We start from the raw sequence: 25,674 nt of genomic DNA, 5'->3' as shown, positions 1-25,674 counted from the left end.
GGCAAAAAATATTGTACAATGGGACACATTTCACTTAACCGCCTTAGGGAAAATTTGGGGCTCGATTGAGGTTGTACTGCTGAAAATAATGCAGGTTCTAATGGTAGATTAGGATTGGTTTGAAAGCCTCCAACATAAAATCGCCTTATGAAATACCGTACTATTCGTTGTAGCCTTCCGCCACAAGGCTTCTGACTCAAAACAGATCAGCATCTGTTAGCTTCCTTTAAGCGTCTTGAATTAACTGGATGATGAGGGCATGGCGAATATCACTCAAATCTCTCACTAATTTGCGTTGACGGCTTTCACCCCACCTCCAAAAACGGAAGATTAGAGCCCGGCCGAAAGCCGAAGGTAGACAAATCTCCAGCAGCCCCCAAGCGGCATGGCTAGCAAGCGAAGGATGCCGGGAGTTGTAGTTCAGTATCGCCCGAAAGCCTCTGCGGTGTCGTCACTGTTGCCCGACGCGTGAGGAGTAGCGGTGACGCACCGGCGACCACTCCCTCCCTCCGCGAGTGCCCGGTCAAGCGGCGCATGCGCATTCCAATCACCCACTAAGGACGTTTTCAACATGTGGCTCGGGCGGTGCTCCAGGTGGGGCTGCGGATGCCTTGCAAATCACGGCCTTTCCATAGCTCGCAGCGGCGGGCGCCGCACTGGTTGGCGCCTCAGTTTTCTCCATAAACGCTCCCGAAAGAGGCGGGGAGAGAGGCAGCCTGAAGCCCCGTGGGAGCAGCTCGACAGCCCGAAGCTGCTCGCGGGGAGCCGTGCAGCGCCGTGGCGGCTTTTCCGGGGCTCCGCTGTTTTCTCGGTGGTCCAGTCGCGCTCCTGTTTAACGTCCAGCAGCAGCAGCGACCATGCGGGCGAGGAGTGCGGCGAAGTAGCCCTGGCCGCCTGTCAGAGGCGGCGTTTCCTCCGAGGAGACGGAGAAAAGGACAGGCAGACCTGGGCTTCTTACCTGCGAGGGGACCACCCGGCCTTCGGGCCTCTCGGGGTGGCGCTGAAGAAGAACCTGGTCTCCCAGTGGTGGGAGGCTGTGGTGGTCTTTCGGGAGCAAGTGCTGGGCGTGGAGGGCCCGGCTCGACTCGAGCCCGCTGCTGACCAAGGACCCCTGGGGGAGTCTCTGCGCCTGGTGCATCCGCGCACCGTCGAGGATACCTTGTTGCAGGAGGCCGGATCGGACGGAGAGCAGCAGCTCGCCGCCTTGCAGAAAATGCTATCCCGGTCTGGGATGCTCCGGGACAACCTCCTTCACGGTAGGATGTGGCTTCTGTAGGTTATTACTTCTGATAGCAATAGCACTTAGACTTATACACTGCTTTACAGTGCTTTGCAGCCCTAAGTGGTTTACAGAGTCAGCCTATTGGCCCCAACAATCTGAGTCCTCACTTTACCCCCCTCGGAAGGATGGAAGGCTGAGTCAACCTTGAGCCGGTGAGAATCAAATCTGAACTGCAGCCGGCAGTCAACAGATGTAGCCTGCACTACTGCATTCTAACCATTGTATCACCACGGCTCAATCATGGGAAGAAGGCCTGAAACGCTGGAGTTCAAAGGGGAAATCGGAATTGAGATCTGGACGTGATCTGCAGTACATCACCAATAATATGTTGGGATCAGGCAATCAGTGACAGCAGTTCTATATACTTTACTTTATTGTCATTGTACGTATATACAAACTTTACACACACAACAAAATTCACATAACACCCAGAGACCAGGCCCAACACACATAACAATCCCAATATAGCACAAATAAGGAAACCTACAAAAGTGAAGTTCTTGCATCCCTGAATCTGTAAACAGGCTGCACTCTGTTGATCAGTCATGTGTCAAAAAATGTTGGAATACGTGGGTTTTGGGCAGCAGTGTCTATAACAGTGGTTCCCAATGTGGGGCCCACACCCCACAGGAAGGCAATTTGATTTTTAATGGGGGCAATTGGAACCTTGTTTAAACCAAATGAATGGTCTTTTAGGCTTTCTCCGGGTGAGTAGGTGTCACTTTTTGAATAGTAAAAATTATAGGGGGGGAGGGGGGAATCAGGATTTTAGAGATGCTTAGGTGGGGCAGGACCAAAAAAAAGGTTGGGAACCATTGGTCTATAACAGCGATGGCGAACCTTTTTTGGCTCGCGTGCCACAACTGGGGGGAGCGCAGGGGGGTCGTGTGCGGGCATGCCGCACCCATAATGTAATGCGTGACCCCCCCAGTGCGCATGCTCGCACAAAAGGCGCAACCCCCCATTTTTACATGCTTTTTTCGCCCTCCCCAGGCTCCAGAGGCTTTATAGGAGCCTGGGGAGGGCGAAAAGAGCCTCCCCCGGAGGCCCTCCGGAGGCTTCAGGGATCGTCCGGAGGCTTCCCTGAAGCCTTCGGAACGCTTAAAACGACCCTCTGAGCAAACCGGAAGTGATTTCGCGTGCCCTGACAAATGGCTCCGTGTGCCACCTGTGGTACGCGTGCCATAGGTTCGTCATCAATGGTCTATAAGGTAAAATAAGTATAATGGCAAGTGGGGATGCCTCCTGGGAGACAGGAGGAAGAGCTGCAGCCTAAGCAGGCCTAATAAATGAAATCTGAATCTAAAGAGGGGTGGGGATGGAGAAAGTATCTCAAAAGTGACCCCCCCCCTAGTTTTTGGGAGAGTAAAAAGGAGTGACAAGAGATATATTTTCACATTTGCAAGATTCTGTAACTATATAATAAAGGTTGTGTTAGTGGTTGGCATTACTTGTCTGCACTGCCACAAAGGGTAGATGGTAGGTCATAAAAATGCATAAAAGTGCTGCTACTTTTCCACATGAAAAGCAGGAACTTGCATTATAATGTAATTATAAGTGTTTTGCTATTTTGGTGTGTTTGTGGTTAATTAGTTGTTGCCTAATTCAGGGCTCCTGTGTTTTTATGATTATGTGGCTATTGGTTGGTTTAAACTTGGTTTAAACTTTCATTTAACAGTACAGAGATGGTACTGTAATTATTAATTGAAAATCCAGATTTGTTAAATGCAGATTTGTTAAATGTTGTTATGTCTGAAATTAGGTCATTATATGGTATTCAAGCATTAGAATCATGAAATTGTATGACACATTTTACATCAGTGCATAGCATATTTGCGTGATATGATCATCCACATACTATTTCTGTTCTGAATAAATGAAATTATCCTGCAATATTGTAATGCATCAATTGTTAATATTTATTCATTTATGTTGATAGGTGCTTTAGAGCATTATATTGATTGTCTGGAGTTGGTAAACCAGAGACTGCCTTTTGGAATTGCGCAAATAGGAGTATGTTTTCATCCAAATGACAAAAATCCTATGAGGTACAGTAATCCAGATTCCTAAATTCTTTTTAGTAGATATGTGCCCTTTTCTGGAAGAAAAACAACTTGCTTATTTGTTGACCTCTTCTTGGTATTCTTTAAAGAACAGGTGAAAGGACAGTGGCGTCCCTTGTTTGGTACAGTTCTGCCAGAACAGCTGGACAGTGGCTTGGCTATTGGTTACGTCAGCGACTCCAGTGGTGGAGAAAGGTATTTAGAGAGATCTTACCTATATTAGCTGTTAAAATGATCAAAATATTGAATGGTTCCTATGAAAAAGCTGTTGTGAAGTTGAAAGCAGAATTGATATTCTTACATTTAATTCATGCCGCTCACTGCTTTCAATGTTAATCTAATGGTAACTAAATTACTTTTCATATGAGCAGTTCAGAAAATAAGCAACTACAAACCAAAAAATTCAATTTCTATAGATAACAGACCAAAATTAATTTGGAATTTAAACAGAAAAATTTCAAATGATTAAAAAAAAAAACTTTAAAAAACTTTTTTACAATTACTTTGCAGGATGTTAAGATAAGTTTTTACAACTTGTTAGAATTGGGATAATTTTTTCCCAATTCAGCAAAATTACAGTAAGTGTCTGTATAGTATGGCTCTGAGGTATACGTTGTTTCCCAGCCAGATTTTTCTAATTGAATATTTACTTGCTTTCCAAAGTGAAGAGCATACACTTTTCAGTTATGTTGAAATATCCATAGTCTTAATTTGGGTGTATCTGGGATATACTTAGTTTGTAAATCCCTACATTTTTATATTTCTTTTTAATAGTTTGCCATAAGCCCATCTAACTTCAGCAGTGCCACTCACAATGAAGAAGGAAGAAGAGGAAACAATCTGTATTATAATTTTCCCTGGGGGAAGGAAACAATAGAAACTCTGCAGATGCTGGGAGACAATGAACTATTACAAATGTATCCAGGAAACGTATCAAGATTGTATGTAAGTGTTATTAAACTCTTTAGTGCTGTTGTTATGCTAGCACCATCACCTTTTCCCTCCTTGGCATTCATTTGGCATAATAATACGAGCGATATAGGTGATCATGCTGAAATGTGGGCACATTCACTGAATGCACATTTTGATGTTTCTTCTTCAGGGTCGAGATGGGCGAAAGAATGTTGTTCCTCATGTACTCTCTGTGAACGGCAATTTGGACAGTGGAGTATTAGCGTACCTCTATGATAGCATGCAAGTATCGGAAAATAGTTTGACCAAAAAGAAAGCTCTGCAGAGACAGGTGATTCATATTCCTCAATTGAATTAAAATCAATGCAAATGGAAGCTGAGTGTAAGATTCTTCCTTTGCAGTTGTATTCAGATGTGTTTAATACTGTCTTCTGCTTGAGTATTTTGATTTGGAGAATTAAATATTCCATAGCTGTAAATTTGAAAACTATAAACATAGTTTGCGTTGCTTTCAGTGGACTGGATATAGAAACTTTCCATAAGAAAAAGGTGATCTTTGACCCTTTCCCACCTTCCCCATCTACTGTATGTGTGTTTCTCTTCCTCTCCCCCCCCCCCAATAATTCTAAAGGTTGAAGGCATAGAAAAAAAAACACCTTGGAAGTTGCAGAGGGACTAAGCAAGTGTCACCTTCATTTTTCCGAGCAGGGGCATTCTGAGAAAAAAGAAGCTATCTTTAAGAGCCATCCTGCTTTGTAAATATTTGCAATTGTTATTTTTACATTATTTTCAAAAATGTTTTATTTCAGGTCCTTAAGCTTCATCCATGTTTGGCGCCTATCAAAGTTGCTTTGGATATGGGAAGGGGGCCAGCAGTAGAGTTGAGGCAGGTGAGCTATCACAGCAAGATTTTTAAAATAGTTTTTATGTCTCTATTTTAACAAAATCAGCTGGTTTTTTAAAAAAAGCACTTTCCATTTAATTCTTTTGGCTAATAAAAGATAAAAGCCCTTCTCCAAGAAAAAAAAAATAGCCAGAATCTACGTGGGGTGTTTCCAGGAAAATATAATGTAACAATAGGGTAGATTTAATTCTACATACATTAAAGAAAACAACTTCAAGTATATATATGGCTTTTCTATACCTATTGTTGGATCAAGGATTCTGCTGTGCAGAGGAGAAATATTTCTGATCCACTAACCTGTTAACCTGCCTGGCACTGAAGCTGATATCTATGGAAGTTAGGTCTGCACTAGAAAAGCTTTTGCTATGAGCATGTTCCTTAGTACTGAGTCACAGGTCACAATTACCGTATTTTTCGGAGTATAACACACACCTTTTTCCCTCAAAAAAAGAGGCTGAAAACTGGGTGCGTCTTATACACTGAATACAGCATTTTTTGCCTCCTGAAACTCCGCCCCTTCACCAAAATGGCCATGCATAGCTTTTAGAAGGCTTTTTAATCTCACTCAAGAGTTCACCAGGGTTATAAAGATTGGTCTGTCAATCTTCTGTACCAATTGTCATGCTGCATTTGATCACATAGGTCAGCGATAGCAAACCTTTTTTAGCTTGCATGCCATAACTGGGGGGAGTGCAGGGGGATCGTGTGCAGGCATGCCTCACCCATAATGCAATGTGCAACCCCCCAGTGCGCATGTGCGCACTACAGGCGCGACCCCCCCCAATTTTTGCATGCTTTTTTCGCCCTCCCCAGGCTCCAGAGGCTTTATAGGAGCATGGGGAGGGTGAAAACAGCCTCCCCCGCCCCCCCCCAGAAGCCCTCCGGAGGCTTCAGGGACCTTCAGGAGGCTTCCCTGAAGCCTTCAGAGCGCTGAAAACAACCCTCTGAACCAGGGGTGGCGAACACGCGGCTCGCGAGCCGCATGCGGCTCCTGGCCAAAATAAATGAGGCTCTTTGCCTCTTATCATTATTTAGTATACTGTGGCTCGGATCGCGCGCTCCCTTTCGGAAGCTGCAGAGGTCCTTTGCAGGCAGCTAGAACGGGACGCCTGCAAAGGACTTCCCCAGACTTGCTTTGAGGAGCACGGGGCGACTGAGGCTAGTTGTGAAGCCCCAAAGCCCCCACCGCCACCGGAAGAACTGCTGCCACCTCCTCCTCCTCCTCCTCTAACAGGCAGCACTGCCGGATTTGCCGCCTGGCGCTGCGGCTGAGATGAAGCCGCCAAAGCTCCAGCTGGCATCTCCGCGCGTGGCAGCGGCGCCTCCCCTCCGCTCGGAGCAGCTGAGCTCAGTCAGCGCTGGGTTACCCCTGCCCCCTCCTCCTCCTCCGCCGTGCTTTTGAGGAGCCATGAGGCTGCAGGAGCCAGTAGGAAGGCGGGGGGGGGAGCAGGGGAAAAAAAGCCTCATGGCTCCTCAAAAGCACGGAGGAGGGGGAGGGGGCAGAGGTAACCCAGCGCTGAGCTCAGGAGCAAATCTGGTGATTCTGTTGGAGGAGGAGGAGGAGGAGGTAGCAGCAGTTATTCTGGTGGCAACTCGTACTCGTCGGCATCTTCAGCAGAAGCCCTGCCCACAATGAAGAAAGCAAAGATGGAGCAGATCCACGCAGATGACGTTGCTGCAACATGACTGGAGGAGGATTTCTGGGAGTTGAAGTCCACAAGTGTTAAAGCTGTCAGGTTTGAAGACCCCTGGGGTTTTTTTTCCCTAAAGGGTTAGGGGTGCAAGGGTCTTGTAACTTGACAGCTTTAAGAGTTGCGTGCTTCAAATGCCAGAGTTTCTGAGCCAACATTTTGGTTGCTAAGCAGGAGCATTGTTAAGTGATACTGATATTATATAACACTTTGAATTAAGCGGGTACCTTGAAGAAACATAACTTTGAGTTTCAAATAATACTGATTTCGTTGTTGTCTTAGGTGACATCTGTGAAAAAAATTCGGGTGCTCAGGCATGAAAATGTGCCGCTCAAACACTATACTTTTCTGCTCACATCGAAAAAAAATTAGAGGGAACATTGCTTCCGGGTCTGTTTTGGCAGGTCACTGCGTGGTGTGGCTCTCTGACTCTCACAGTTTAAAATTTTGGCTCTTTTTGTCGAACTTGTTCGCCACCCCTGCTCTGAACAAACCGGAAGTGACTTCCAGTTTGCTCGGAGGGTCGTTTTAAGCGCTCCGAAGGCTTCAGGGACCTTCAAGAGGCTTCCTTGAAGCCTCCAGAGCAGCCAAAACAACTCTCCGAGCAAACAGGAAGTCCATTCCCGAACTTCCGGTTTGCCCGTAGGGCCGGATTTTGCACTCCGGAGGCTTCAGGGAAGCTCATGAAGCCTCCGGGGGCCCTCCAGGGTGGGGAGAGGCTGTTTTCACCCTCCCCAGGCTCCTATAAAGCCTCTGGAGCCTGAGGAGGGTGAAAAATGGCTTTTAAAAAGGGTGAACTTAGCTGGCCAGCGCGTGCATGCGCACTGGCCAGCTGACAGGTCAGAGCCTCGCGTGCCCTGACAAATGGCTCCGTGTGCCACCTGTGGCACGTGTGCCATAGGTTCGCCATCACTGACATAGGTTTTAATTTGGGGGCATCTAAAATGGAAAACAAGTCACTAAAATAAATTGAATATCATTTTTATTATTAAAAACTAAATCTAAGAAAATGGCTAGATTGCTTAGTTCAGTCCCAATCAGAACAGCTGAATATTTCCATGGATCTGTTGTCATGAGCATTGAGCAGGGTGATGGGCCACATAATCTATGAGGTCATTTCCAATTTTGTGATTCTGATTTTAACAGGCAGTGTAAGATTTTGATCCATTTTCTAAAATTTTCTGATTGCTTCTGGAAAACTTTTTACCCCTCTTAACATCTTTGCAGTCTTTTTGGCTTCTTGGCTGCCAGGACTTGAATAGACAATTGCTCTCTATAATTCTGTTCAGTTATTAGTTTCCATAAAACCTATATTCAATGTTAGAAGTGTATCATACTATCCAGATATTCTATCAGAACGCCTGAATTGTAAGACAAAGTCTAATAAAATAGGACCCTCTTGTCATGGATGGGACCTGAGAGCACCGAGCTCTTATTCCTAGCAGTGGTAATAAATCTTAAGTAATTACAAAAAATAGTTTAGATTCTGGATTTTGCAAAAAAAAAATGTACAAAATTAAAAATAAAATGTATTGGAAGAAATGGATCAATCTTAGCACAAGGATATTTTTTTCTTTTCTCTTTCACCCAGAAAGTATCATGTATTTATAACAGATAATATTTGTAGCTCAGGATTGAAATGAGGGGCCCTTAGTGCTTGCTTCTTTTCTTGCAGACGTTTCATTAGGACAATGAAACAAGTTCAGCACCAAGGACCCCAGACATATGTATCATGTCTTTAAATCTCAGTGCCAGATATAAACTTTTTATCTTTACAGTTTTGTCTTTTTATTCAATGATTCAAGAAAGTGTTGTTTTTTCAAAGGTGTGCCAAGAGTTGTTCAAAGAATTGTTACAAAATGAGATTTCTGTTTGGCCTGGCTATCTTGAAACCATGCAATCTTCTTTGGAGCAGCTCTATACAAAGTAAGGAGGAAAAAAAAGGGCATAATTCAGAAATTAATGTTGAGAGCTAAATGTTGAAAAATTTACATCATTGAACAAGCTGTTAACGTCAAAACAACTTTGAGCAAACCAATTAATCTTAAGGTACAAAAAATAATAACAAATGCATTTATTTGTAAATTGAGTTTAATCATATTCCTTAACATACAGTTTAGTGAGTTGACAAAATAAATAAGTAGCTTAATTGTGGTTTATTGGATAAATCACACTTGGATAAGTTCTCCCTTAAACCAGATGTATACAAACTATTTTATGGTTTGGAGTGAAATGTAACTCCACCTACAGTTTAGGTCATTTGAAAACGCAGGGCTCCATTTGAAAAGCAATTCTTTGTTAAAGCAATTTAAAAGTAATTTAGAAGATTTAAATGGATCATATCTAATTCACTGGTCCCCAACCTTTGCAGCTTTGTAGCCCAGGGAGGAGGAGGAGAACCAGGCCTCATGAGTACAAGTTGAACCTGGTGTGCATGCTGGCCTGCTGCTCATGTGCCGGGTTCTGAATAGGCTCCAGCCCAGTAATGGACTGCAGTCTGGGGGTTGGGGACCTCTGCCCTAATTTATTCCTAAAATACGTTTTCCTAATATATGTGCCTGGTATTGCTGCTGCTGTATTCACTTGAACCATGACTCTTTGTTCTTATTCCTGTTGATAGGTATGATGAAATGGGTGTGCTTTTCACAATCCTGATCTCTGATGCCACACTAGAGAATGGATTGGTACAATTGCGAAGCAGAGATACCACTTTGAAAGAAACGATGCATATATCTAGATTAATGGACTTTTTAATCAAATATATGTCTTCAGCTAAAAATGCTTGATTTAAAAAAAAAAATAAAGGCAACTTTGAACCTTTCTTTCTGAATGATGATACTTCTTTAGGTCAGAATATGTTCAGTCAAATATGTCTTCTCTAATACCGGTATGTTGTTCTGTTTGCTGGAATATGCCTTTTTTTCCAAAATCTTGCATGTGTAGAACTAGATACAATGGTGAGTTTATAATATTACAGAACTATGTCTAACATAAACAGAAATATGTTAATGTTCCATTTCCAAGCTTAAGATCTTGGGTTTTTTAAAAAAAAAGTTATTTCAAAGGTTCAATATTGTTTTTGCCTGTAATTTGGATTTAAATAGAAATTGGGATGGATATGTTAAGGGAAACTATCATCTCAAGGAGGACCATTTAAGCCCATACATTTTCAACAACAATAAGGCCTTCTACCAGTCAGAGCCTAGGAAGGAAGCTTGCAGCAGTGTAAAAAAGTCTGATTGTAGATATTTAGATATTCTCGCCTCAGTTTCCATCATGGCATTCTTCCGTGAGTCAACCATTCCAAAAATAGTTCTGAATTTTATCTATCTTGCACATTTTTGTTATTTTTCATCTTCCTCTTAACTCTTACTGTAATCTTGAAAATGAACTAGAATGGTTCAAAACATGTTTGCCACCAACATTTTTTAGCATGGTGAAAAATGAGATTCTGGGGACTGCATCAATGTTCAGATACTTATTCTGATGTTGGATTGCCTCCTGTGTTGTACAGATAAAGAGTGATAGAAATAATATGGAAAAAAAGAATAATTTAAACATTCATCCTTGTTGTATAAAAGAATCACTCTCATTTACAGATGACTTCTGCATAGGTTACGGTACTGTCTTCATTGTCATCCACTAGAATAGAAACATAAATTTTAAAAATGTTATCATACTGAGGAAAGACTCCCAAAAATAACTCTTAAAGTTAGATAATAAAATGACTTAGATCTATGCTTGCTGGTAGAAGATTGTGACAAATTGCTGTCATCATACCTGGATAAGTCAACTATAAAGCTGATACCTGTCTAGTCAGAAAACTGATAGGTGCCTGTCCATTGCACTGTAAAAGCTGTGTAATTTTCACTTGGACATGCTGATGATTCAGGCCTACCTCTCCTAGCAGGGTTTGTGTTTTCAGCTGCACTGAAGTGATATTTTGAAGTCTCACTGAAATCAATGGCACTCACTTGTGAGTAAATAGAATGACCTCGCAACATTTCAGAAATAGACCTCACTTTCAACCAATAATAGTTTTTAGAGCAATGGTGAGGAACCAGTAGTTTTTGAGACAATTTTGAACTACAACTCACTGACTATCTCACTATTGGCTATTCTAGCTATGACTACCAAGAGTTGCAAGTTTTCCATCCAATTCTAGAGAACTGCAGATAATTTTTATTTTAGTACATGCTCTGCATTTTAATTACATTGCTTCGCACCCAAGTCATTTATCGCATGTATATCCTGACTGTACTGTATGTAAGCTAGCAGTTGAAACAGCAAGGAGGTCTCTTGCTCTGATGTAGACTTTTTCATTATCTTTTTTAGGAAGCAATTATATGCTCCCGTTTAGGTAGAGGCAGCGCTACCTAAGGTTACTATAATGATTGTTAGTTTCACTGGCCCAAATGTACGCAATTGGTCATCCATAGACCAATCCCCAACCCTGTTAGCCTTCCATAAAATTCTAAAAACCTGCCCATGCCGCTGAGCCTGGGCACTACATGCCTCCTAGCTATATTGTTAACAGGCCAGATATTTTGCTTTAGTATCCACCTCAAATTAGACGTTTTAATGTCTTTTTACAGTTCTAATACTTTTTACTGTTTTCATTGTTTTAATGTTTTATACATTTTAATTGTAATATATGTTTTGAATTGTGAGCTGTCCAGAGTCATTTGCTGAGATGTGTGGCTATAGAAATCAAACAAATGAACAACTTAAACACACACACACACACACACACACACACACACACGTAGAATGCTTTTGATCCATGCAAGTTGAAATTACCGTATCTGTCATCTGTCTTGGTTTTCATTTTCAAATTGCAATATTCACTTGTTTTGTAATCTGAATGATAATGCAAGAAAGAAATCCGGTACTATTATAATAGCAAGGGCAATGAACTAAGTGACATTTCTTTGAAAGAAGAATTCAAAAATATAAATTAGGATATGCAAAATGGTTCAAACCTGAAATGATCCAAGTTCAAAATAATTCATGCTTGAAACAAAACACATTTTGTGAGTTTTGGTTTGAGTATGAAATAATGCAGGCTGGTTTCAGGTCCAAGAATGAAATGCTGTTTGAAAAGGAGTAGTTGTCTCTATTGTTTTGATGATAGGATTGGATGTTGTTTTATCTCTTGCAGTTGGAATGCTTTATTAAATTTTCCTCTCTGGGTGCTACAGCAGGTAATTAGGCCCTTGTGTTATGGGATTAGATTGGGTGGAAGTGGCCTAGAGACTGATTTTGGAGCGAAGGAGCCAGGCATTTAAGGGATACGTAGTGCTCTGAGAACTGTTCTAGAGCTGGCTGTTGTTCTCCCATTCATCACTTCACTGCATAACTGCCTAGAACAGCGCAGTTTGTATCCGTGCTCGCTAGGAATTCTGGGAGTTGAAATCCACGTATCTTAAAGTTAGCAAGTTTGAAAAACACCGGCCGAGAAGGTAAATCACTGCTTGTTTTTATCTTCATTTGTGTACCCATTGTAAATACAAAAAAGTATTAATATAGGGTTGAGTTGATTAGATTGGCCTGTCTAATGATGTGTGTCTCTGTTTACTGTGTCAGTTGTATTTGTCTTGATTGTGGAGCTTTGAGAATACCTTTAAGGATTCCCTGCATTTGTCGATGCATCCTGAGTCTCATCATCAATGGGACCCACACTGATTTAGCAAGCCATCCACACAGGTTCTTTTTCTCCTAAACATTTTCTATATGCTGTACAGTACATGGTTTGGTGTGGTTTGCTTGGTTGCTTGAATGCTGTATCTTTTGGAGTTTTTGGGAAAACCAAAAAGACTTAATATTATTTGGTTAGCTTATTGAGTATTTGATGTTTATCATTGCACTTTGTACATTTTCACGTGCCCTTTATTTGTGCAGGCATCGATATGCATTTAAAAATGCAAATGACTCTTGATTGGCCTGCTAATTGTAGGCTTATAATAGCACTATGATCATGATCTACAGTCAGGGACAGATTTTGTTGGAAAGGCCTGTTTTATATTGTTTATAATGATTTTGTATTATGTTTGGCCATTGTTTAATCCTAGCCAGCTATTTCTCTTATATTTGGTCTGATTTGTATCAAAAAGTATTTTAAAACTACTAGAGACCATTTCACTGAAGCTATTTGTGGCGCCATCTTGAGGCTAATCTAACCCCCACAGCACTGTCTTATGTGTAAAGAATACCCTTGTAGTAGAGCAGAATTGCCATTATCCTTCTCATCTTTCCATCTTCTACCTTCTCTTGTTGGTATCTTATGATTTATGATCTATGACTTATCACTTTGTTGTTTGTATGTACACTGAGAGCTTATGCACCGGATACAAATTACTTGTCCAATCACACTTAGCCAATAAAGAATATTCCTATTCCTACATATATTTTTGGGAGCAAAGCTTAAGATCATTGATGGCTCTTCAAGACAAGTGCACCATCGTCCACCTAAAAGGTTGTTTCTGTCCTGAAAGAGTAAGGATGGGGCTATTTTAAATGCTCAAAAATATTTCCTTCTTCTTATTCATTGGCAAGAAATACATTTTATGGCAATGCTAAAATGTTGACAGTTACCAGTATCATATGCAGTGCAAATATTAGCTGATTTCAGTTTCCCTGCAAAAAAACAAAAAAGAATAGAAAAAAAAATCAGCCGTAGAAACAATGGGCTCAAGTAAACAATGATTCCCCCCCGCCCCATGGCAAAACTATATTGTTCATGTTAGATTAGTAATGTGGCCTGCTTGGGACCTGCCCTTGAGGATCATCCAAAAGTTGCAATTGTTCCAGAGAGCAGCAGCACTGGTAATTATGGGCATATTATTTAAGGTGTTGGTGATCACCTACAAAGCCCCATATGGCACAAGACTGATGTTTGTGAGGCCACCTGTCTCCAGCTGTATTGTCCCATCCCAGATGCTATTCTAAGCTGGAGTACTCCAAGTCCTCTCTTTAAATCAAGGTCATCGGGTTGGGCCTAAGAAATGTACCTTTTCTGTAGTGGTACCTGCCCTTTGTAAAAAATCATTCCCCCCCCAAAAAAATTGGCCCTAATTCTGATAGTCTTTCAGAAGTCAGAAAAAAACTGTCTTTTCCTCTATTGTTTAATTCAGGATACTAGATGTACTCGTCTTGGGAGGTGACATTATGTATTTAATAACCACAATGTACTGTATTTTTCGGACTATAAGACACCGGAATATAAGACACACCGAGATTTTAAAGAGTGCAGTGATTAGAATGCAGTATTGCAGGCAAAAACTGCCCACAGCCTTGAGTTAGATCCTGACGGGGCTCAAGGTTGATTCAGCCTTCCATCCTTCCTAAGTCAGTAAAATGAGGAGCCAGATTGTTGGGGGCAATATGCTGACTTTGTAAACCACCCAGAGAGTGCTGCACAGCACTAGGAAGCGGTATATAAGTCTTAAGTGCTAATGCTATTGTTATTTTAATTAAACTTAAATTATAGATGTGAGGACCTTCTATGGCATGTGGTTTCCCTATACGGATTTATAGGTGATCATCAACATCTTGAATTGCACCTGGAAACCCATTGGGAGGCAGAACAACACACAAAACAATCAAGTTGCCTGAACATATGATAATTGTGTACACTACATTTAATTTAAATTTAATTGAAAGGTAAAGGAAATTAAAGCTCATGATACGTAATAGGTTTGCAAGTATTATGCTCTATTCTCTAAATTTGTAGGATACTAAACAGTTCTGACAAAAGGAATGTAATTATAAACCAAGCCCAACCAATACTCACTTGCCTTAGACCAAGGGACAATCAATAGTCGAATTGTGACAACTACTGCAATCAATAGAAGCAGGAGAATGAGAGGAGGCACAATGAAAACAGCTAGATTAATTTTTTTTGCTAGAAGAAGAAGAAAATAATATTAATGAGTATCTTTCATTAAATATGATGGTATTTTAAATAAACTAAATATCCTAAACTTGATATTCCACCAATTACTGCTTTTTGGTTTAGTTTGGTGTAGTGGTTGTGGCATCAGGCTAGAAACCAGGAGATCAGAGGTGATATTCAGCAGGTTCTGCCCAGTTCTGGAGAACCGGTAGCAGAATTTTTGAGTAGTTCCAAGAACTGGTAAATACCACCTCTGACTGGCCCCGCCCTCATCTATTCTCTGCCTCCTGAGTCCCAGCTGATCGGGAAGAAATGGGGATTTTACAGTAACCTTCCCCTGGAGTGGGGAGGGAATGGAGATTTTACAGTATCCTTCCCCTGCCATTCCCACAAAGCCACGTCCACAGAACCGGCAGTAAAAAAATTGAATCCCACCACTGCAGGAGATGATGAGTTTTAATTCCTAAGCACGAAGCCAGCATGGGCCAGTCAGTCTCTCTCAGGCCTAAGAAAGAGGAAATGGCAAAACCGCACCGAAAAACCTTGCTAAAAAAACCCTGCAGGGACTTGTCCAGATAGTTGCTGAGAATTGGACATAGTTGAACAGAATAATAATTTTAAAAATCGATGAACAGCAATTTCCATCAACTTTCTTTTCTGTCTGAACAGTTTTTCCTCCTCCTTTTCCCCAAGTACTGTAGATGCTCAACTCTCAGGAGCAAGATTTAAAGAGATATGGGCTGCAGACAAAGAGGAATAGGCTATCCAGCAAAACTACCTATCTAGTCCAACAAAGAGACAGCAAATTTCTGAACCTAAGGAAAACTGCTGTATTCATAAAAGGATGAAAGTCAATGGCTGGGCAAACATATTATACTAAATCTTGACCTGTTTTAATAGTACGCTGTAAATCAAGATTTAGAACCATACTGTAGTGTCTCAGTATGGATTCCATTAAGCTGAAGTCAAAAAATACATGGTGGCTTTTCAAACATTGTGATACTATGACCCTTTAATAGTACACAGAATCTCTGCAATGTCATAAATAAATTGATTTATTTCACTGGGATTAGATTCAAACAAAAAAATTAAATATACCAGTAACTTATAATGATTCATAATCTAGAAAATAAAATAAATTGAGTTTAATGGGAAGGAAGAACCTGGGTCCTTGTTTTGTTTCTTTTCTACAAAATTCCACAAAATTCTACAAAGTAGTGTTTTCCTAACAGAAAAATGTGAGGACCCCGTTAAAGTTCCTTATAGTTGTGTGTAAGAGTCATTGAGATAAAAGATGAATACAAGCAGAGACTGACCCCAACATTGATTTTTGATAAAGTAAGAACTGTGGGAAATATTATTTTCACTCAGTAAAATCAGGAAAGGAAACAAAAACTAGAAATAGGTATTTCCTTTGTCTAGGTTGCTATGAGTACCAGACTAAACATGGTCTTCCCCTTTTGAAATATGGTTTCCAAGACTAACACAGAAACCAACAACAATCATTGTTGATTGATAATAGATTATAAAAATAATCTATTTTCAAATTTTTAAAAACAGTCTCTCCTTCAAAGCTATGAAAAATCTAATTTCTTGCTAGGCTAGGAATGGAAATAACCTAGACCTTGGCTGAGTTACAACTTTAGTATTCTCCTTCACTGGACAATCTTTTCATCTACCCCAGACTCTTTTCACTTGGCTAGGAGATACTCCCAGTACTGTTATATCTCACTCCCTATGCCTTTTCCACATGTTTTCCTATTTATGGAGCAAATGTAGTGTAGAACCTTTGTCCAGCTATAATGACAGATAATAATCAGGTGAAATTACAAAGGACTTAAAAATTCCCCCGTTTCTTTGGGAATAAGTATCAAGAGCACAAACCCTAAAACAAAGAAACACCCCAAAAGCTACCCCTAAAACATACTTGTGGGCTTAATAAGGAAATACATGTACCTTTTAATGTAAAGTTGAAACCTGGGCCATATGCTTCCTCACGCATGTAGTTAGCTTTGCACTTATATGGACCCAGTTGACTGTTGGAATGGATTGTGGTGTTAAATAAAACTTTTTGTTCCTTCATGGTCTGTGGTGCAGGACCTTGCACTCTTCCTTTGTTTAAAAATAAGGTGTAATTAATTGGCAGACAATTTGTCTCCCAGTAGCACACCACTGTCACTTTTGTTCCAATTGTAATTTCTTCTGTGGGACTGTATATTTTGATATCCTTCATCTCTGAGCAAGAGGAAGCATTCTGAGATGATTCTGTAATACAAATTGAACATTGATTATCAAACAATTTACACTGTATTAACTTCAGTGACACTGACTCTTCAGCCCATCTTCATAAGTGCCCTGCTGCAAATGGAAGCGGGGTATAAACGGAGAAATACAAATCCACTCTCTGCCCTATTTATATCCCATTGTGTTTACTGCAGGCATGAAATCCTCTTATCTTCGCTACCGGTTCGGAACGGGGAGCGTTCGCTCGTGGCGCTTCTGCACATGCGCAGAGCGTCCGTGATGATGTCTGGGTGGGTGGGTGGAGCCTCCTGCCTCCTCCACTACCGGTTCGCCTGAATTGGGGAGAACCGTCAGAATACCACCTCTGGTCTGCTGTTTATCCAAGATCAGAGGTGGGATTCTACCGGTTCGGACTGGTTCAGGTGAACCGATAGCTCCGACTATCAGCTGGGAGTGAACCGGTTCGGTCTGACTTTGAAGTGGGCCCGCCCACCCCTGCGCTATATTCACCTATATTTCCTTTTCCGAAGCCCAGCTGATCCACTCTGCCGCGCCTCAGCTGTCTTCCTCGCCAGCAGTAATGCCAAAGATGAGTTTTCTGTAAATTGTGCATGCACGCTTGCGAAATGCTTGTGTGCCTGTGAAGCGCGCCTGCTCAGCGAGCCGGTTGTTAAACGGGTAGGATCCCACCCCTGTCCAAGATGGTTGTCCTCTGAACCCTCCTGCTGTCTCCGCTGATGGGATGTAATGTGCTAGGAGCTTGGCTTTGCTATCCTCCCATGAAAATCCACTAATAGACTTTTCTGTTAACAGCACAAAAAACTGTTTCATTAGTGTTACTGCTACCACTTTACTTTAGCTGAACTTGGGCCAATGAACTTTTCTGTAGCTACTGGATAAAAAAAAAAAAAAGGAGGGGGGGAGGAACCCACAATCCATATAGAAACAAATGCATAATCTTGGGATAAAAAACAATAATTAAAGCTCCCTGACAAAAAATATTTAAATAATTGTTGTTTTGCTGCCAAATGAGATTTGTTTCATTTTTGAATGATTTCTGGAAGTTGACCTTTCTGCTTTCCATTCTGAATATTCTCCTTCTCCAAAAGAATATGGACTTGTATTTGAAATTTTTGGGAAAATGGAAAAATACATCTGAATTTCTGTACTGTATGGAAAGGAAAATCCATATGATAAGCAATTTTAATTTCCAGCTATATTCCAACTGCTATTTTTTTTAAAATACATCAAATTTTCCCCCTCCCCCATAAAGACTATTGAAGATGGATGTTGCTCATTATTGTAAAGAATTTTTTTTTAAAAAAATCTTTTTCCGACGCAGATCCTGTAAACAAATCATTGCTTTCAGCAATGCTTCAGCATCTATGATGTTTATCATCAGAATGTTCAATAATGGTGATTTGTTTTTGTGTGAAGAAATCACCAAAATGTTTAGTTCTGAAATTTTGTGATCTAGAGCAGTGACCTCAGAGGTGGTAGTCAGCCAGTTCTGACAGGTTCTGGAGAACCGGTAGTGGAAATTTTGAGTAGTTTGGAGAACTGGCAAATTGGCTGGCCCTGCTCCTATTTCCTCCCAGCCTCTAGTCTAGGCTAATCTTCTTTTGTTGCCCTGAACAGGAGAATGGAGCTGGAAAGCAGGTTAGTGGGGTGGGGAGGGAATGGGGATTTTGCAGTATCCTTCCCCTACCACCAAGCTCCCCCACCAAGCATGTCCACAAAGCCATGCCCACAGAACCGGTAGTAAAAATTTTGAGTAGCCCCCAACCTTTTGGACACCAGGGACTGATTCTGTGGAGAGAGGCTTTTCCGTGGACTGAAGTGGGCGTGGTGTGCTGCCCCCATCCTGCGTATGTGGCTTCGCTTGTTTACACGCCCCGGTAGCTGGCATGTTGTGGCCCGGTGCCAGTCCACAGATTGGGGATAGGGGACCCCTGATCTAGAGAATCTAACTTTTATCTCTAGGAGCTCTGTTTTTCTTCACCTACTGCTTTTTTATCTGCATACATTTCACTGCTGTCAAAGTTAATAAAGCAACAGCAACTAGAACAATACACTCCACTTAACTTATTTTGTGGGTATTTTATTTTTCTTCTCAGGAAAAAAACCAACATTCTGCTTTTGGCTGTTCTTCCACACTAAGCTCAGCTTTGAGAAACTTTCTATGTCTGAGACAATAGAAGGTTTCTGTGATTCCTGCTTTCCCTGGTTTCTATCAATAGATACATATATTATCGCAGGGCAGTAATGTAGGTGAAAGGATTTTCACAGAGCACATAAGCAATAGAGCACTCTAAAGATGAACAGGTAGCCTCTTACATTGTTGGAAGTCTAAGATGTAAATAAAAGAGTCTCCATACCAAACTAGAAATCTGGGATTTCTAAAGTTTGAATGGTGGCCTATATAGCTCATCTTCCTCATCGGAAGAGCACTGCGCTCTGGGAAGCCATGAAAGCGACTGGGGAGCGGCGAGAACCTTCCTGCCTCTGCTGGACTTCCTCGCGATTGCAATAGATGTCCAGAAGATGTTGGGCTGGAAGCCCAAACCCCATTAGCCACAAAAGCCACTTCTGGATGTCTATTGCAGTCGCGAGGAGCGCCCGGAGAAGAGTGCGAAGTCCAGCGAAGGCAGGAAGTTTCTCGGCGCTCCCCAGTCACTTTCGTGGCTTCCCAGAGCACCAAGAACCTTCCTGCCTCCACTGGACTTCGCGCTCTTCTCCGCGCTTCCCGGCAAGCGAGGGAGGGAGGATCAGGCTGCCTGATCCTCGCTCGCTCACCCGCCTGCCCGCCAGGCTGCCTCGGCACGGTTCTGGCTACCTCCGTCCTTCCGCGCCCGGCAGCTGTGGTGACATCATCAAGATGAAGTCCAGCGCAGGCAGAAAGGTTCTCGGCGCTCCCGGAGAAGAGCATGAAGCTTCTATGCTTAATTTTATGTTAGGGTTATTAGCATTATATTGTTGCAGAAAATGACAGGCTTTAGACTTCTCAGGATACAGGAAAAGTTTATTTGGCAGCCAGGTTCAGAAACGTTAGCCTATGGCCAACATTGCAAGTTCTGAACAATCTTTATTATCGAAGCACGCATTCTTATACATTTTCAAAGACAGTGTAACACGGAAACACTTTACTCATTTCTTATTGGTTACCTTGAGGAAAAAGCCTTATAAGGAGATGGGGGTCTTACTTCTCCTTTTGTTACAGGTATGGACTACGTGCCATTAACGAACTTTAATTGAACCTTGTGGTTTTGGACTTTTGACATAGGGACATTTGCTGGAACATGTTGTGGTTGAAGGCTGATGACATTTCCCTGTCCCTTTAAGCAAGCTTCTAACTGTTCCTTTTATGCCACGTCTTCATTCTTATATTTTAATCCATATTTTATTCTACTTTAATATAAACTTGTTTGAGATGGGTGGCCATAGAAATTGAAAAATAAATAAATAAACATTAGGTTTATATTCCTTTCTCTGATTGGACTCTTTTGGAGTTTCATGTTAAAAATGTCTGCCTTGTTCACAAATGTAACTCTAGGCTCCAGCCAGGTCTGATTTAAAGCAGGAGTGTTTAACTTTGGAAACTTTAAGATGTATGGACTTCCTGGGAATGCTGGCTGGGAAATTCTAGGAGTTGAAGTCCACCAGTTTTAAAATGCCAAGGTTGGACACCCCTGGTTTAAAGTGAAAAAAAGGGATCAGAGCACAGCAAAGACACTTCCCTGTATTATCTGTGCACAATTTGAAGAAAATCTCTTTCCCAAGGGAGATTTATAGCCTCCTGAGAAGCTGCTTGAAGTTCACACAGGAGAGGGTAAGCATTTATCTTGAGAAAGAGCTTTTCCTCACAATGTGGTGGGACAATAATAAATGGAACAGGATTTCCAGCAGCTGCCTTTTGGGTTTTTTTCTACTGCATTTTGAGGGGCAGCTGTTTTTTCAACCTCCTCTTGTTGTGAAAGGAAAGAAGTTGCCTTGTTTTTAATTTTGGACTGAGACTAAAACTGTGTGGATCCTGATTGGAATATAGGCAGAGTCCTTGACTTACGACCATTTGTTTAATGACTGTTTGCTTGCACTGAAAAAAAGGGGGTGTATCATTTTTCACACTTATGACCATTGCAAAATCCTTGTGGTTACCTGATAAAATTCAGACACTTGGCAAGTGGCATGTATTTATGATGGTCATGTTGTCCTGGGATCATGTGATCACATTTTGCAAGCAAAGTCAATGGGGAAGCCAGATTCACTTAGCAACTTTGGCTAGAAAGGTTGCAAAATGGGGCTAAACCAGGGGTCCTCAAACTATGGCCCGCGGGCCAGATACAGCTTGCCAAAGCCATTAATCTGGCCTGCGTGGGACCATGAGGCTGCCCCACCCACATTGCTCCACTTACACCCCCCCCGCCAGCCCCCCCCGCCCTCTGGAGGTCAAGGAGGCCAAAAACAGAATGCATGGGCTTCTGGATGGCAGAGTGGCACTGGAGGCCAAAAATGAGACACACAGAGACCCCCGCCACTTCTAAGCCTGCCAGCCGGGCCACCTTATCTGCTGCTTGATCACCTGCCTGCTCCTTGCATCCATCGCAGAGGAGAGCTGCTGATTTTGCCTGCTAGTAAGTGACCCGTTTTTTTTCCTTTATGCTTTTAATGTTTTTTTTTAATTTTTATTTACTGTGTCTAGAATATTTTTAATGGTTTTATTTGCATGTATTGTGTCTAGAATATTTTTAATGGTTTTATTTGCATGTATTGTGTCTAGAATATTTTAATGGTTTTATTTGCATGTATTGTGTCTAGAATATTTTAATGGTTTTATTTGCATGTACTTTGGGAGATTTGTGTGTTTCTGCAGTGAATTCACTACAGAAATAAACACAAAATCTGGCAAAGCTGCCTTGCACCAACCTGGCCTGCCCGTAGAAAAGCAGCTACTTTGTGACAGATAAAATTTATAACATTTTTTTTTTTTTTTTGCTTTTCAAAGGGCAGGCCAGGTTGGTGCAAGGCAGCTTTGCCAGATTTTGTGTGTTTCTGTGTGATACCTGGTTGTTTAGGTAATTGTGGTTCCTGGTTCTGTGAGTTTCCTGGTGCTGTCCTTTATAATTTCCCACAATGCCTTGATGGTTTTTATTCCAGTGGCTTTGTCTTTCCTGTCCTTAGGGTTAGGGGAAAAAAACTGGTTTCATCTGCAGTCTTTGGGGGGAGGGGAATTGTTATTTTTTGGTGTTTTCCTGGCACTGTCATAGTTTGTGTGTGTGGGGGTGTAATGTCCCGCAGTTATCTACACATTGATAATGATCAAGTACTAATAATATTTCCTTATGCATTTTAGTGACCTTTCCTTAAATAATTGGTGTTTTGTTTCATACTTTTAGATTTCTAATTTCTGTTTCTGTTAGTTAGCAATTGATAAAACAAATCCCACGTGAAAAAGTATTTGAAGCCTTCTTGATTTTAATTGTCAATTTATTCAATCCTGCACATTCTAATATTTATTCATTTTCATATCTTTGTTTTTCCACTGTTGTGCAAACACAATTCCAGCAGCTGTTAACATGTGTAAAATTAAATATGTATTGTATTCCCTTTGAAATGCCCAACCAAATATTACTGGTTTTAAATCCATATCTTGCTTTACCATTGCTTCTAACCATGACACCACTAACTCTTGAATAGCTACTTGGTCTGTCCTAAGTACTGAACCTAATTCATATATTCCTGTTTTTTGAATTGAGGAATAAATTTCAGAAAAAGAAATCTGTATTGCTCTGTGAATCTACCTATGACATTCATTCTTGATCTAACTTCTTAGATGAAAAACTATATCTTTCCTGTTTGTTGGGGGACATCCTTCCTGAAAAGACTATACCAGTGATGGCGAACCTTTTTTGGCTCGCATGCCACAAGTGGGGGGGAGCGCAGGGGGGTCGAGTGCGGGCGTGCCGCACCCATAATGCAACGCGCGACCCCCCCAGTGAGCATGCGTGCACAACATGCGACCCCCCCATTTTTACATGTTTTTTTCGCCCTCCCCAGGCTCCAGAGGCTTTATAGGAGCCTGGGGAGGGCCAAAAGAGCCTCCCCCGACCCCCCCCGAGGCCCTCCGGAGGCTTCAGGGACTGTCCGGAGGCTTCCCTGAAGCCTTCGGAGTGCTTAAAACCACCCTCTGAGCAAACCGGAAGTCACTTCCGGTTTGCTCGGAGGGTGGTTTTAAGCATTCCGAAGGCTTCAGGGACGGTCCCTGAAGCCTCCGGGGGGGGGGGAGGCTCTTTTCGCCCTCCCCAGGCTCCTAATAAAGCCTCTGGAGCCTGGGGAGGGCGAAAAATAGCTTTTAAAAAGGTGAACTCAGGTGAACTCGCGTGCCCTGACAAATGGCTCTGCGTGCCACTTGTGGCACGCGTGCCATAGGTTCGCCATCACGGGACTATACATTGTTGGGTGAAAACAGAGGTCCCTTCTGTTACCTGTAGTGTAGTCCTCAGCTTACAACCACAATCGAGTCCTATATTGTTTTATTTCTTCTGCAGTTAGTATTATTTAACAGAATGAAGAGGCAACAGAGTATGACCGCTAGGACAGTCATCTTTTCTATGTAAGTAGCTGTTTTATTGCTTTGTGTGCTTGTTTCATCCTAATGCAGTGCATGAAATTAAAGAGTTCATTTCTGTGTCTCTTCTTTGTGGCAGGCCATTCATTGGAGTCAGTGATATTGAAGACTGGCAAGGACAATCATCTTCCTTCTGTAAGTAGCTCTTTTATTGTTTTGTGTACTTATTTTAATCTTATTTAAGTAGTAAATACACAAAATATCTTTTTAATATCTTTTTGTAGATCATCCATTGGGGCAAAGAATTCAGTGACATCGTCTTGGCCACTCCCACCTGCTCACGTGACTGCCAAGTCACTCCCATCTGGTCACATGACTGCCAAGCCACTCCCACCTGGTCACATGGCCAGGAAGCCACTCCCACCTAGTCACATGGCTGGCAAGCCACTCCCACAAAGCAAGCCACACCTACAGAAGCGGTTCCCAAAAAATTTGAAACCCACCACTGGCACGCTTGCACGCACCACTTTCTACACATGCGCAAAAGGACGTGCATTGCATCAGGGTGGGCGGGCGGAGCCTTCAGCAGCCACGGCTACCGGTTCGCTCAAACCGGTAAGAACCGGCAGAATACCACCACTGGTTCAGAGTATATATTCCAAATACAAAGATTAAAAATGTAATAATAAATATATATTCTTTTCTGTGGTCTGAGCACAGAAGACACAGAAAATCCTCAGCCATTCTTCCATCACAATATACAACCAGATTTCCAGATGACTAACAGACAATTAAAACTTTTTCTATATGTTACATTTTTCTTTTAAAATTTGATATATATTTTAAATTATGTTTGAACAGATGGTTCTGCATTCTTAGCACAGATGCTTTAGCACATATCACAACCAAGTCTATGAAGTGATGGTCTTAATGGAAAAATATTACATTAATAATAGAAAATAGAAATATAACTTATAATAAATGTATTTCTATAATTTCGGGGAGAAACTTACCATGGTTAGTTCTATTATCTTCCTTACCACCACCATATTCCTTCATATTGTGCACCCCTAAATGGATTGAAATTAAGAATAATTAATGTTGAATGACATTACACAAATGGAAACATTTAATATTGAATGACATTAAACAAATTGAACTATTATTAAAAATAAAGCAATCCTTACCCAATGTTAACAAGAGATACAGAAATCCTACTCTTTCAATCATCTTTAAACAAGAATGAAGAAGCTATTTCCTCTTGTGCAAACGCTGGCTATGCTAATGAAGTTTTGTCTGAAGAGGAAGTTTATGCAAATAAATGTGTGGGAATCAGCAGAATGAAAAGTTACAAAAATTTGTTTTAAAAAGAGTGATGATGCTTCTCTGTACTAGTTTCTGTTTCTGCTTAATTTAAACTATTTAAACTGTTTGCATGCCTGCAGGAAAAGGAACATTAAGCTGGAAAGTGAAAATGACACATTAATCTGGAAGAAAAAGAATAGAGAAGTGGAGGAACAGATTCCTAAATGTAAAATGGGGATCCGAATCTAAGGCCCAACTGTAGTAATAATATTTATTTAATATCACCCTTATTTTTAATCATCTCAAGGCAAACGCCACATCCAATGCTCCTTATCTCCTAATTTCCCCATATCAACAACCCTGTGAGGTGGATTGGGCTGAGAAAAAGTGACTGGCCCAAAGCCACCCAAATGATATTTATGGCTGAAGCGGGATTAGAACTCACAGTCTCCTTGTTTCTAGGCCAACATCTTAACCACTGCAACAAACTAGCTCCATAATCTTAATCATAGATATACCGTATTTTTCGCCCTATAAGACGCTCCGGAATATAAGACGCACCCAATTTTAAAGGAGGAAAATCTAGAAAAAAAAGATACTGAACCAAATACTGTAGTAAAATATTTTATATCAACTGTATAAAGTTAACAGCAGTTTAAGAACAATTTTATGTCAACCATGTAACATATTAAGAACTATCTTTACTCTCATTAACAGTCAGTAAAGTCAGTAAACAGTGAAAGTAACAAAAATAAGGCTGTAATGTTTTTATTCGAACCCCAAGAATTCCTCTTCTTCGCTGCTTTACCTGCCG

At 41.4% G+C, this 25,674-nt stretch overlaps 2 protein-coding genes across 2 annotated transcripts; one reads left to right on the top strand and one right to left on the bottom strand.

Moving 5' to 3' along the window:
• The first annotated feature begins 402 nt into the window (after positions 1-402).
• Positions 403-9,772, top strand: POLG2 (DNA polymerase gamma 2, accessory subunit). Its single transcript, XM_081934407.1, has 8 exons — positions 403-1,256; positions 3,222-3,330; positions 3,435-3,540; positions 4,120-4,290; positions 4,448-4,588; positions 5,067-5,147; positions 8,678-8,778; positions 9,473-9,772. The coding sequence occupies exons 1-8, from the start codon at positions 572-574 to the stop codon at positions 9,636-9,638; spliced, it is 1,560 nt and encodes a 519-aa protein (XP_081790533.1). The 5' UTR covers positions 403-571; the 3' UTR covers positions 9,639-9,772.
• A 3,468-nt stretch (positions 9,773-13,240) lies between these two features.
• Positions 13,241-25,305, bottom strand: MILR1 (mast cell immunoglobulin like receptor 1). The gene is made up of 5 exons (XM_081936067.1): positions 24,743-25,305; positions 24,569-24,625; positions 16,703-17,011; positions 14,645-14,755; positions 13,241-13,488 (listed from the first exon to the last, which is right to left on the bottom strand). Exons 1-5 carry the CDS (start codon positions 24,783-24,785, stop codon positions 13,397-13,399), a joined length of 612 nt encoding a protein of 203 aa, XP_081792193.1. The 5' UTR covers positions 24,786-25,305; the 3' UTR covers positions 13,241-13,396.
• Between the last annotated feature and the right edge of the window lie 369 nt (positions 25,306-25,674).

Source organism: Natrix helvetica, assembly GCF_964273705.1.
Source record: "Natrix helvetica genome assembly, chromosome: 1".
NCBI lineage: Eukaryota > Metazoa > Chordata > Lepidosauria > Squamata > Natricidae > Natrix > Natrix helvetica.
The sequence above is the reverse complement of the archived record's forward strand: the minus strand, read 5'-3'. Positions and strand labels throughout refer to the sequence as shown.

Bases quoted from the DNA above. Each gene is read 5' to 3' on its own strand.
- POLG2 (XM_081934407.1), top strand. From the start codon at position 572: ATGTGGCTCGGGCGGTGCTCCAGGTGGGGCTGCGGATGCCTTGCAAAT. The intron at 5,148-8,677 runs GTGAGCTATCAC...GTTTTTTCAAAG, and splicing joins CAGCAGTAGAGTTGAGGCAG to GTGTGCCAAGAGTTGTTCAA. The intron at 8,779-9,472 runs GTAAGGAGGAAA...TCCTGTTGATAG, and splicing joins TTGGAGCAGCTCTATACAAA to GTATGATGAAATGGGTGTGC.
- MILR1 (XM_081936067.1), bottom strand. From the start codon at position 24,785: ATGATTGAAAGAGTAGGATTTCTGTATCTCTTGTTAACATTGG. The intron at 17,012-24,568 runs GTAAGTTTCTCC...TTTGTATTACAG, and splicing joins AGATAATAGAACTAACCATG to AATCATCTCAGAATGCTTCC. The intron at 14,756-16,702 runs GTACATGTATTT...TTCTTCTTCTAG, and splicing joins TTTCAACTTTACATTAAAAG to CAAAAAAAATTAATCTAGCT.